Source organism: Propithecus coquereli, unplaced genomic scaffold (assembly GCF_000956105.1).
Source record: "Propithecus coquereli isolate 6110/MARCELLA unplaced genomic scaffold, Pcoq_1.0 Scaffold295, whole genome shotgun sequence".
Lineage (NCBI taxonomy): Eukaryota > Metazoa > Chordata > Mammalia > Primates > Indriidae > Propithecus > Propithecus coquereli.
This window is the reverse complement of record NW_012148563.1, coordinates 3,148,454-3,159,790: the sequence shown is the minus strand read 5'-3', so window position 1 is coordinate 3,159,790 and position 11,337 is coordinate 3,148,454. Positions and strand designations below refer to the sequence as shown.

The window sequence follows — 11,337 nt, the reverse complement described above, 5'->3', positions numbered from 1 at the left end:
CTCTGGGCAGAGCAACTGTGCTGCAGGCTCACAGCTCACTCGTAAGTGTGAGGCGTCTTTGGGAGATCTGTGTATTCAACTCTCCTTAAAACTTTTTCTTTCAACTCTCAACTTTTCTTTCAACTCTCCTTAAAACTCTTTCTCCAGCAGATAAAGAAGACTGCCGGAGAATCATACTTCAGAGAAATCTTTTAAATTCTTGCCTCTGGTCTCCATCTGGAGTGAAACCCCTGACTCCTGTCAATCTTTGGCTGGAAACGAGGAGCCGGCAGCTGCACTGCTCCGCGCACCCCAGCCTTGGTGGCCCCTGACCTGCTGTGTGCAGCTTCCTCTGAAGCCGTCCCTAAGTAGCCATCTGCTGGGAAAGGAACTCTGAAGAATTCTTTCAAAGAATGGAATTTATAAATAATGCTGGGAGTCGTACGAAAAAATCCCTGCCTCTTATCTGATGCCACAGGGGTGAGAAAATCCGCTGTTGGTGTGCCCTCCCGTCTCCTGAAGACGCAGGCGTCCCCGCCGCCCGGCAAAGTACTCTGGGATTTGAACCTTAGTTTCAGTTTTGACTGAGGTGCCAGATTCAGAGAGTGCAGGAGACCCTGAGCTTGGTCAACCCTTGGAGACACGAGGCTTGACCCTTGTCTCTGCCACCTGTTTGATTCCGAAGGAAGCTGTACCCAGCACCCCGGCCTCCACCAAGGGCCCTGTCTGGGGTCAACCTCGGTGAGGGTGAAGGCACGATTACCACTATGATGTTCGAAGGCAGCTCTGGGGAGTCCCCGTGGGCTCCCCTTAAAACTAGATGGGGCACACAGACATCCAGCAATAACTCCGAGTCCCCGACTGGCCGAGACGGAGAGCTCAGGGATCATCTGTGCATCCAATGGCAAGTGGCTTGCCGACTTCTGCCACCCCTCGCACCCCCCTACCCTTGGCAGACGTCACTAATCGGCCCTGACCTTCTGTCCTCTGTCCCACTGGGGCCACCGTAGTGAGAGGCAGAGCCAGGCCGGGACTCAGGTCTTCTCCCTGCCTGTCCAGGGCTCCGTCAGCTGCCTGTCCCGGCAAGCCCTCTGCACCTGCTTCCGGGCACAGATCAAATGCTCACTTGCTACCACGCGCATGCGCTACCCTCGGCCGCACGGTAATTTCTCCCAGTCTGTGGACCCGAGAGGAACTCGCAGAATGGGTGTGTGTGGAGTGGGGGCTGGGGGTGTCTATTCCTCCCTCATTTTTCAGCTGTTCATTAGTTCGGTCACTTGTCTTGATGCCTGATTTCCAGTCACACCCACGGGAAATACACACGCGGCTGCCCACATTCGGATACAGGTGGTCAGGAATACACACACGGCTGGCGCCCTCACGAGTCATCTCTTTCCCATTCCGTTTATGGAAAGCGACATACCAAAGCCCAGAGGGAAAGGGGTGAGAGATTGCAGTGGAGAAGGTCTTCGTGTGTCCTTCAGAAAGTTTAAACAACATTGTCCTAAAGTCACACCAGCTTAGCTGTTTCCCCTACATCAGAGAGGCTGACGGGGTGGCCTTGGAAGTTGTCAGTGAACCTGGGTGAACAGCGAAGGACCGAGAGCTGCTGTCATCTCGCAGGTGGGAGTCCACGTGGGCAGGTGTTTCTCACCGTGAGGTGACCGTGGATAGCAGGAAGTGCAGAGCCAATGAGGGACACGGTGGCCACAGTGGACGGCAAACGAGCGCAGGGCGGCCCTGTGTCTCTGTCCTGCCCCGGGGACCTCCCCCTCAGTGCTGGTGGGCCATCACGGGTTTCTGCGGAGCACAGACACACACGTACATGTAAGTACGCACAGATGTGTGTGCACACAGATGCATGTGCATTAGCGTACATACAAATACGCACACAGGCATGTAATTGACACACATGGGCACGCCCAAAGAAACACACAGGTGTGCACATGGATGTGCACATAGGTAGACACAAACTTAGATTATATGGGTGTGCACACACAAGTGTGCACACAGATACATATAGGTGTGCGCATAGAAACACACAGGTGTGCACACAAAAACATAAAACACACAAGGATGCATACACAGAAACACACACACAGGCATGTACACAGATAGATACAAACTCAGATATAAGAGGATGCCCCGGTACACACACATACACACACAGGAGCACACACAGCCACATGCACACACGTGTGGACACGTTGGTCAAATGCTTGTGTTTGCTTTTTTCAAGGCATCAGTCAACACCCCCTGGGTTTTTTTACTCAAGTTCTCTCTGCCTCTGTTTCCCCAGCTACGAATTTGAGTCAGCGACACTGGCCCTCATCCACTGGGGTGCACGGATGGAAAGTATTTGAAAATCGAAAGCTCTAAAGCACAAGAAGATATTACTCTTATTTCGAAGCACTTAGATTTTCAAGTCCCTGTCGGCAAGATTTTGCTTTGAATCTCTGCCTTTTATTCTTATTCATTTGTCCCAATTTTCTTTACTCTGAAGACTCAATATCTACATGTAAATCTTACAGGTCACGGAATTTTAAGAGATCCTCAGAAAACGAGAGGCGACATTACCGCAAAGATGTGGTTGGCCATTCCCTTCCTGCCGCTGGGGTTTCTCTGAGTCAGGGAACCGCGGTACACGGATTTCCGAGCAAAGGAATCATCATCTTTGCCTTTGGGGAAAACAGAATAAGGGAGGCACGTTTATTAATCACAGACTTACCCCGAACAGGACAGAGGTGTGTGGAGGGGGAGTCGTGTGCGTCTGGGCTTGCGAGGTGGGCTCGGAAACCAACGTCTGCTGAGACTGTGTCGTCCCACAGGAAGGAAAGCGCATCTCAGGAGGCGGAGGAGGAGGCAGGCTGGGCTCCCGCGTGGACAAATGGTCAAAGTCTGCGGGGCTGTGCTAGGACGTCCCACTGCGTTCTGCAGCAGCTGGGAGCCAAGGGCTGTTTGTGAGGGGAGGAGGGACAGAGAGAGCCGCCTGTCGGGACCGTGGCTGCGGCGGAGTGTGAACGGCAGGGTGCGAGGGCCCGGCTCAAACACAGGGTAACGGGAGGGCCTGAAAGATGCATCAGCGAGGGGCTGGTCTCCGAACATCGAGGGCAGCTGCTGGCCTCTGGCGAGCCGTGGCCGGGCCGCCAGGTGAGCCGTGACAGCCCGGCCACGTGAGGGGAGGCCGGGAGCCCTCATGTCCCATTTGTCCAGGACAAAGCTGATGTCGTGGTCACCTCCAAGACTGAAAGGAAGGCTAAATGACGTCCTGTACATTCCGTAAGAAGGCCAGGAACCGTGTACCGTGTCAGGACAATCTACATGGAAAGGCAGGGAAAACACTGCCGCCACCAACTTCGCATGCCTGAAGCATCAAACTCCCGTCGTCCGGATCACTAACACCCGGGCCGGAGGGTCGCCGAGTGGTGTCGAGAGCGTTCTTCAGGAGTCAGGACACGGGAGGTGTCCCACAGATGACGAAGAAATTCATGGAACACCCCCAGTCCCATTTCCCGGGCCCGCAGGGGTGAGGGCAGCGGGTGGCTCTTACCTGGATTTTTTGGGGAATCAGTGAACTTTCTCCTTAGAAGATAGGGCACAGCTGTTGCCTAGAAGAAAGAGAACGTCCCCAGACATCATCAAATTGTTGTAATGTTTAGAAACTCTGTGGGCCAATTTTGGATTCTTATTGTTCTTCCAGATTCTAATTAACCAGGTCCAGCTTCTCTGTTCTCTGGCAATATTTGCACTTCTAACAACATCAGCACGTTTTCAATGCGTTAAGCGCCAAATGCCTGAGTATAAGAGAAGCTCAGCTTTGGGGGAACTGCCAATTTGGGGTGGTATGGGGGAGACAGCACGTATTCCTGCCTCACGGATCTGGGTTCAAATTCCAGCGCTACCCCCTTACCACTGTGAGACACAGACAAGTAATTCACTTATCCTCTCTGAACCTCAGTCTCCTCTGCTGTAGAATGGGCCCATCACCCTCTTTACAGGGATATTAGAAGATTCATCTCGTCTAATACACTTCCCAGCTCCCCGCGGCTGTCAGGCCACACCCCTCCTCTCTTCCAGTCCGTCGCCTCGCTGCAGTGGGAGAAATTCATTCTCCGTTCGGCCTTTTTGGGGGGTGGAGAGAGCCACTGGCCCAATTCTCCTACAAGTTCTTCCCAACGTTTGGCCCCTTGTGGTTTTGCCTGTCTGGTTTTGTGGGCTGCTCAGGCAGCTGCGGAAGCCTTCAGGGCTGGGCTTCCCAGGACAAGGAGGAAGCACCACGGCCCAGTGGAGAGCGCGGAGGTCAGGGCCAGGGGGGCCTGGGCCGAGCCCCACCGTCCCTTCCTGTCTGTGCGCTTGATCAAGCATGTCCACCTCCCTGAGCCTCAGTTTGTTCGTCAGTACGACAGGGTTAACAGCACTGCCTGCTCACCAGGTCTCTAAACAGCAAACGGAATGATGGGTATTAAAAAGGTACAATTTATATCTATGAAGAGCATAATAAGAGGAAGGGGCCAGATGTTTGTTACGGCTCCCAGCGGGTACCGGGCTGCGGGCAGGACCTGGAGCTGACACCCACTCCTCCTGGGGCGCCGGCAGTGGCACCCCCTCATCCTACTCCTAACCACCCCCAAACGCAGGAGATCTCCTCCATCCCAGGCTGGCTCCTGCCTCCGCGTGCAGCGTCTGGGCGTGTTCTGCCCATGCTCCCCGCGTGTCTGGGCACTGGCTCCCGGGTGTCTGCGCTCCCAGCAGCCAGCACCTGCCTTCCCGGCGGCGGGAGGAGCCCAGGCCCCTGGAGCCCCCTGTGCCTGCTCAGGGCGGGGCAGCAGTGCCCGGAACGTGTGTCCATGGCTGAGGCTGCCCAGCTGCCTCACCCCCGAGCGGGACAACTCCGGGGTGTGGCCCACGCTGACTCCAGAGCTCCCCGAAGGACGGAGCCAAAGTCGGCCTGCCGGGGTCTGCTCCCCGCCAGCGTCTGCTCGCTGCCTTCCTCGCCTGTCTCGCTGCCGCACACACCCGTCCCAGCGCGGGCCACCAGGGCAGCCAGCCCATGGGAGCTGCCATGTCCTCGGTGTGGACGTTTCAGCCCTGCCACTCTACAGACTCATCTACTCCTCGTGCGGCCTCCGGGGCGTGGATGGAACAGCACACACCTGGACCTCATCGGAAGGGCCTGCGGCCGGATCCTCCGGACTCTTGCCAAGCTTCCCGGTAACTCGAGGAAGAAATATCTGGAGGATGAGGGAAAAGCTGTCAGGTCATCACTGCCTTGTTGAACCCCCAGCCACAGGGCGGAGAGTGGGAGCGGGCCAGTGGGACGCAAGGCCGGGTGTTCTCTGCAAAAACGCGGTCGGGAGCGCTGGGTGGCGCGTCAGCCCATGCACACCACCCCGGGGCTCCGGGACGAGGGCTGCCAGGCTTAGAAAATTAAAATTTAGGACCGCCAGTTAATGCTGAATTTCAGATATACAACAAGTAGATTTTGTTAGCGTATGTCCCAAGTGTTGCATGGGATATACTCATACTGGAAAATTAGTTGCCGTTTATCAGAAACTCAGATTTCCCTGGGCATCCTGTATCTTACCTGGTGACCGCGTCTGGGACTCCCCTAAGGACATCTTTTATTTTTTTGCCAAATTTCCTCAGCAGGGTGGTTTTGTCGAAGGTTCCTGAGTGGAACCAGGAGGAAGATGTTGGCCTGGGATCTCTGCTAAGAGGGCAGGTCCCTCGAGGTGTGTGCCCCGATCCAGCCTAGTCACACCCATTGTGAGGCGGCAATGTGCTAAGCCTTTCGACAACAGGTGTTACCCTTCGGGCTGCTTCTTGTGTGTGTTAAACTGCGTATGTGTGTGTTTCAGCTCGGGGGCTGACGGTCCCCTCAAAGAGAGCTTTCTTCAACCAGAAGCACAAATAACACAAAGGAATCTGTGCGTAGCCACTGTTTGCTATTAGGAAACCCAGATGGTGGCTCAAGGGGAGGGCAGGCGCCAGCCTAGGGCTCCGGCTCTCAGGTCCACGGTGGGCGCCATGTTGGGGAGGTCCCCGGGAACACACAGCCGCCTGGGTGATGTGGCCCCCCACTCACCGGGAGACTGGACTTCCTCCGGGGCTTTCCCGACGGCCTCACGGTGAGCCCCGCGGCCCTCAGGGCTGCGATTCTGGACTCGATGTCTGAAACCTGAGAGAACAGCAGACAGACAGACACGCCGCGTCCCGGCTCCAGGTCACGGAAGAGAAAGCGCAGCTGCCCCCAGTCCACTCACGAAGCCAGTTTCACTTGTGTTTTCCCTTAAGATTGGCGCCAGCCCCAGCCCCTTCCGCGGCTGTGTGTGTGCATGCTCCCCACGGGTCGCCCAGGCAGGAGGGAGGGGGATCTGTGCATCCTCTGGAGGCCCCATCAGGGCCTGAAGGTGGCCGTGCCTGGGAAAGGGCCCCCGCTATCCCGCTATTCCTTACCACCCACCATGCCTCAGCCCCATGGGTACCGCCCTTGCCCTGGCCCTCCTCTCCTCCCTCGTCAGGACAGTCTTCCCACAGAGGCCAAAGGAAGAGTCTGGAAACAGAAAGCAGGCCCCATCCATCACCCCTTGCCCCGGTCCCTCTCTCTGTGGCGCTCTGCCTCTTTCCAACCCTGCCCTCATCACTCTGCTCCGGAGTCAGGTTTCACTGCTGGGCCCTGAACTTGCCAAGCTTGAGGCCACCCCAGGGCCTTTGCACCTGCCCTTCCCTCTACCTGGACCCCATCCTCCAGATTTGCCATGTTGGCTTCTTTTCCTAGTATCCCTCCAGCCACCTTACCTAAGCCCCCCCCACCCAGCACTCCAGGGGTCACCCTCACTTATTGTCTTCATAGCTGTTCATGAACGGAAATGGTCTTGTCTGTTTGTCGTCTGTTGCCTTCCACTAAAATAGAAGCTGCATGAAGGCAGGGGCTTGGTCTAAGATGCTCACAGCTGTATCTTCTGTGCCCCACACGATGCTGGCCGCACGGGAGGCATTTGAAAATTCTTTGCAAAACAAGAGGGAATGGAGCCTGACTCACTCCCCGTGACATGAACAGCTCTGGGGGCTGTGCCCTTCCTCCTTGGGGAGTGCCAGGCACCTGCTGACGAGAAAAGCAGGAGGAAGGGCAGTGGGTGCTGGCTGTTCTGCAGCCTGAAGGGCAGACCCTCCCTTCTTGGTGGGTCTTGGGGGGCGGGGGAGACACAGCAGCGCCCAATTCGCCTTGGCTGTCCCAGGAGGTCCAAATGCTTGGCTCTGTCCTTTGACCTCTGTACACTATGGATACGTCCCTCGCCCAGACTCAGGCTCTGCAGCCACAGCTGAGGCAGGTGAGTCCCCCAGGAACCCCAAACCGTGCTCGGCCTCCACAGACGTGCACACTGGGCCGACGGCAGGGGGGGAGGGGGCTCTGCGTGAGCCCTTCAACGGCCTGGTCACAGTCACCATCTATCTGTGCAGAATCCCGTGCTCCCGCGGCCCACCGGGGCTACCTTGCTCTCCGCCTGCTGGACCTCGGATGCCGTCACGGCCACTCTGTCCTCCAGCTCCGACAGCTCCTCGTCTGTGGTCCTGTTGTGCTGGGCGGGGTCCCCGTGGCCCTGAGGGCTGTTGTCCTGGCTGTACGTTTGGCTTGTGGCTGTGCACCCCTGGGAAAGAGATGCACCGGGGCTGACCACCAGCCTTACGCCGCGCTCCTCTGCGGACTCTGGGAGCTGGTCGGCCAGCGTTGGTCACCCCTGCGGCTCTTGTCAAGGGCCCTTTGTGTCCCCTGAGGCTGGCTACCCTCCCTGGGGAGGGCGGTGGCTTGGTTACAAACCGCTGGCTGGCTGGCACTGTCCATCCCCGCCCCTACCTCTGCTGGGTCCTGCGGAGACCCCTGGGGGTGGCCTCACCTCTGGGCCCGCTAGGGCGAGGGCCCTCATGGAGGTGCCCCTGTCCTGCTCTGCCTCTTCATCCTTGCCCTCCTCTTCCTCAGACGAGGCCTCTTCGTCGCTGACGTTGCTGGTCAGCTGCTCCAGCTTTCTCCTCAGGGTCTCCTCCTCTATGTCGGCATCTGTGTGCGCGGCGGCAGCTGGACCCTGCTGGGAACACGTGAGGGACCCAGTCGGCCGTCCGGGGCCGTGGAGCTCGGCGGCTGGGACATGCGCCCGCCCAGCCACCCGGGGCCCCTGCTGGAGCCACCATCCCTGTCCCTTCTCTGCGTGAGCTGCTCGTCCCAGGTGCCACCGCCAGGCCCAGCCAGAGTCAGGCTCCGCAGGGCTGGGGGTTCCCGGGGGTGCCGCCCCCGCCCCTGGCTACCTCAGACCCGCCATTTTCTTTTGTCTTCTCTTAACGTTTTGTTATTGTGGTAAAATACACATACAAAATTTTCCATCTTCACCATTTTTAGGTGCGCAGTGCAGCGGCCTTAAGTGCAGGCACACAGTTGTGCAGCCGCCACCACCGTCCACCCACAGAGCCCTTCGTCCGGCAAAGCAGACTGTCCCCGCCAAGCTCTAACCCCGCCCCCCTCCCTCGGCCCCGGCAGCCACCGTGCGACTCTCTGTCTCTGTGATCTCCACTCCTCACAGGAGCGGGATCAAACCGTATTTGCCCTTTTTGACCGGCTTTTGCACTCAGCAGCCCTCAGGGTTCCTCCAGGCTGCAGCCTGTGCCAGCACCTCCTTCCCTTTTAGGGCTGGCTGGTAAGACCCGCCATTTTTGAACAAGACATTGAGCTTTCCCTGGTGGGAATTTTTATGAGAGGACAGTCCTTCCCTCTGCCCCCCAAACTGGGCCCCCAAGCCCTTTCCTCTGGCTCTCGGCCCCGGTACTAACGGCACTAAGGTGCTGAACCGAGACCACAGCCCTGAACCACTTCCGTCTGGCCAGCCGAGGCTGAGGCGGGTGTTGCCAATCCAGCCCTCCAGGTCCTCGCTGCTGTCGCCTGTGTTACGGCTGAAACACAGCACGGCCACGTGAGCTCAGCTCCGCCCAGAAATGCGTATCACCGTCGGGCTCTGCGCCGCGTCCTGGACTTGCTCAGTGACCAGGCCATTCACGTCTCCCACGTGTCGAGCGTCCACGAGGACCGGGCACAGGGCGAGGTGCTGTGCCACGTTCTCACGTCGGCTTTGCCACAGGACCACATCCCAGACACCGGCACGAAGCTGACTGGAGGTGCCCACAGGAGCAGTGTATTTGTGACTTTTTCAAAACTGTCAACAGAGTCGTGAGCGCGTCTTGGCGATGTCTTCTAGGACACAGTGGACAACATGCTTCGCAATGGTCCCTCCTTGAATTTAGAGCCAGGAAAGCTTGTCACGCTAGGGAAACTTGTTTCCTCATCTTGGATGAGATTTATATGACCCAGAATGTCTATTTATTTGCCTTGGCTAGTGAGAAACTCGGAGCTAATCTGAGCGCTCATCTCGGGCAAGTTTCTGGGTCCAGACTCAAGCTGTTTCTCTGCTACTTGAAGCCATTTTTCAATGTTGTATTTTTTGGTCGTAATTCTTGTAAGTGGTGTGTTGCAACTTCGATTGGAGTTGGAGTGTAAATGGCTCATAAGAGGGGGACTAACAAGTGTGGAACAGCCTTTAGGGGCAGGTGTCGCCCGTCTGTTCCAGGCTGTCATCCTTACTTCATGGATGGGGGAGGCGGAGTGTGGGGTCACTGATCTCTCCGCCCCGCGACTCTCCTCGAGAGGCAGAGCTGGCCTGGGACTGTGGTCCGGCTCCCGCGGCCACGCTCTTCCCACGCTCTGGCCGAGGAGCCATTTATGAGCCACCTGTTGAACACCCACTCTGTGCCACGTTGCACCAGATCCCGGAAACGCAGCCACGTGGATGTGTGAGTGGGAAGCGGTCTGGTCCCCCAGGCTGCCTTCGTCTCTGGGCCGGTACTGTGTGCTGTGGACACCAGCCTTTTGTGAAGGGATTTATGTGCCAGCTCCGAGAAGGTGCCAGAGTTATGTGATAAAAACACAAAGATGGCCAAATTATCCCAATTGCCTTTTACAGACGAGAGGATGCTGCAGTGGGTGAAACGCAGACTATCCCCTACCTCGGTTGAGGCAGCCCCACCCTTTGAAGCTCGCTCAGATCAGACACCTTGGGGTCGTCCTCAAGGCCTCTTCCTCTCGTCCCAAATCTCCATCCCTGTTGGCTGTGCCTCCACGGGGTCCTGGGACCTGTCTGCCTCCTGCCACTTCCTCCTCGCTGGCCCCCGCGGCCCCTGGCCCTGCCCCGCCTGCTCTCAGTAGGACAGCGAAGTAGGACAGCAGCCACGCTGCCAGCCTGGCCGCCCTGCTTGAACCTCCCGTCTGGTGTCCCAGCCACCCTGTCCCCCGCGTCTGCAGTGCTCTGTCCTAGACAGCCACACGGCGGCCCACGCCTCTTCCAGCGCTCTGGGCAAATCTCACCCCCGAGTGGGAGCCCCACGACTGTCTGTTTACAACTGTCCCCACCAGGCCCCGGCCTCCATTTATTCTTCTCCAGCTTCCTCCGCCTCCCACCACTTGCCGGTCTGCGAGAGAAACCAAAACACGTCACCCTGGAATGGCTTCTCTGACGTATTTCAACTTGGTTATTCAGAGACACGGCAGACAGGGTATCTCTGAAGAGCTGCCCTCTGTGGGGACACGGCACCTGTGGAGAACGACTGCGCTGTCGAGGGACGCCAGGGTGCAGCCAGGCTGCGCTGGGGCCCTGATCCGCCTCACCTGGACCTGGCAGAGACGAACGCTCAGGAGACTGAAGATCTGGCGCCTGAGGCCCGACAGAGAGACTGTCACCGCAGCAAGACTGTCACTGCAGAGAGACTGTCACCACAGAGAGACTGCCGCCACAGGGAGACTGCCACCACAGGGAGACTGTCACCACAGGGAGACTGTCGCCACAGGGAGACTGTCCACAGAGAGACTGCCGCCACAGAGAGACTGTCACCACAGGAAGACTGCAGCCACAGGGAGACTGTCCACAGAGAGACCGTCACCACAGGGAGACTGTCACCACAGGGAGACTGCCACCACAGGGAGACTGTCGCCACAGGGAGACTGCCGCCACAGGGAGACTGTCGCCACAGGGAGACTGCCACCACAGGGAGACTGTCACCACAGGGAGACTGCAGCCACAGGGAGACTGTCCACAGAGAGACTGCCGCCACAGAGAGACTGTCACCACAGGGAGACTGCAGCCACAGGGAGACTGTCGCCACAGGGAGACTGTCACCACAGGGAGACTGCCACCACAGGGAGACTGTCGCCACAGGGAGACTGCCGCCACAGGGAGACTGTCACCACAGGGAGACTGCAGCCACAGGGAGACTGTCCACAGAGAGACTGCCGCCACAGAGAGATTGTCACCACAGGGAGAC

At 58.0% G+C, this 11,337-nt stretch overlaps 1 protein-coding gene across 2 annotated transcripts in view; it reads right to left on the bottom strand.

Annotated features, from left to right (window-relative positions):
* Window positions 1–1,443: 1,443 nt before the first annotated feature.
* MLPH (melanophilin) overlaps window positions 1,444–11,337 on the bottom strand; it is a 46,852-nt gene continuing 36,958 nt past the window's right edge. Inside the window, exons 9-15 of one of the 2 annotated variants that reach the window (XM_012648851.1) lie at window positions 7,875–8,063; window positions 7,473–7,628; window positions 6,065–6,157; window positions 5,133–5,210; window positions 3,530–3,587; window positions 2,557–2,657; window positions 1,444–1,779 (exon numbers count right to left, since the gene is read on the bottom strand). In XM_012648851.1, coding sequence (XP_012504305.1) covers window positions 1,753–1,779; window positions 2,557–2,657; window positions 3,530–3,587; window positions 5,133–5,210; window positions 6,065–6,157; window positions 7,473–7,628; window positions 7,875–8,063 — 702 coding nt within the window. In that variant the 3' untranslated portion in view covers window positions 1,444–1,752. The remainder of the gene's footprint in view (window positions 1,780–2,556; window positions 2,658–3,529; window positions 3,588–5,132; window positions 5,211–6,064; window positions 6,158–7,472; window positions 7,629–7,874; window positions 8,064–11,337) is intronic. The other variant, XM_012648853.1, reaches the window with a different exon arrangement.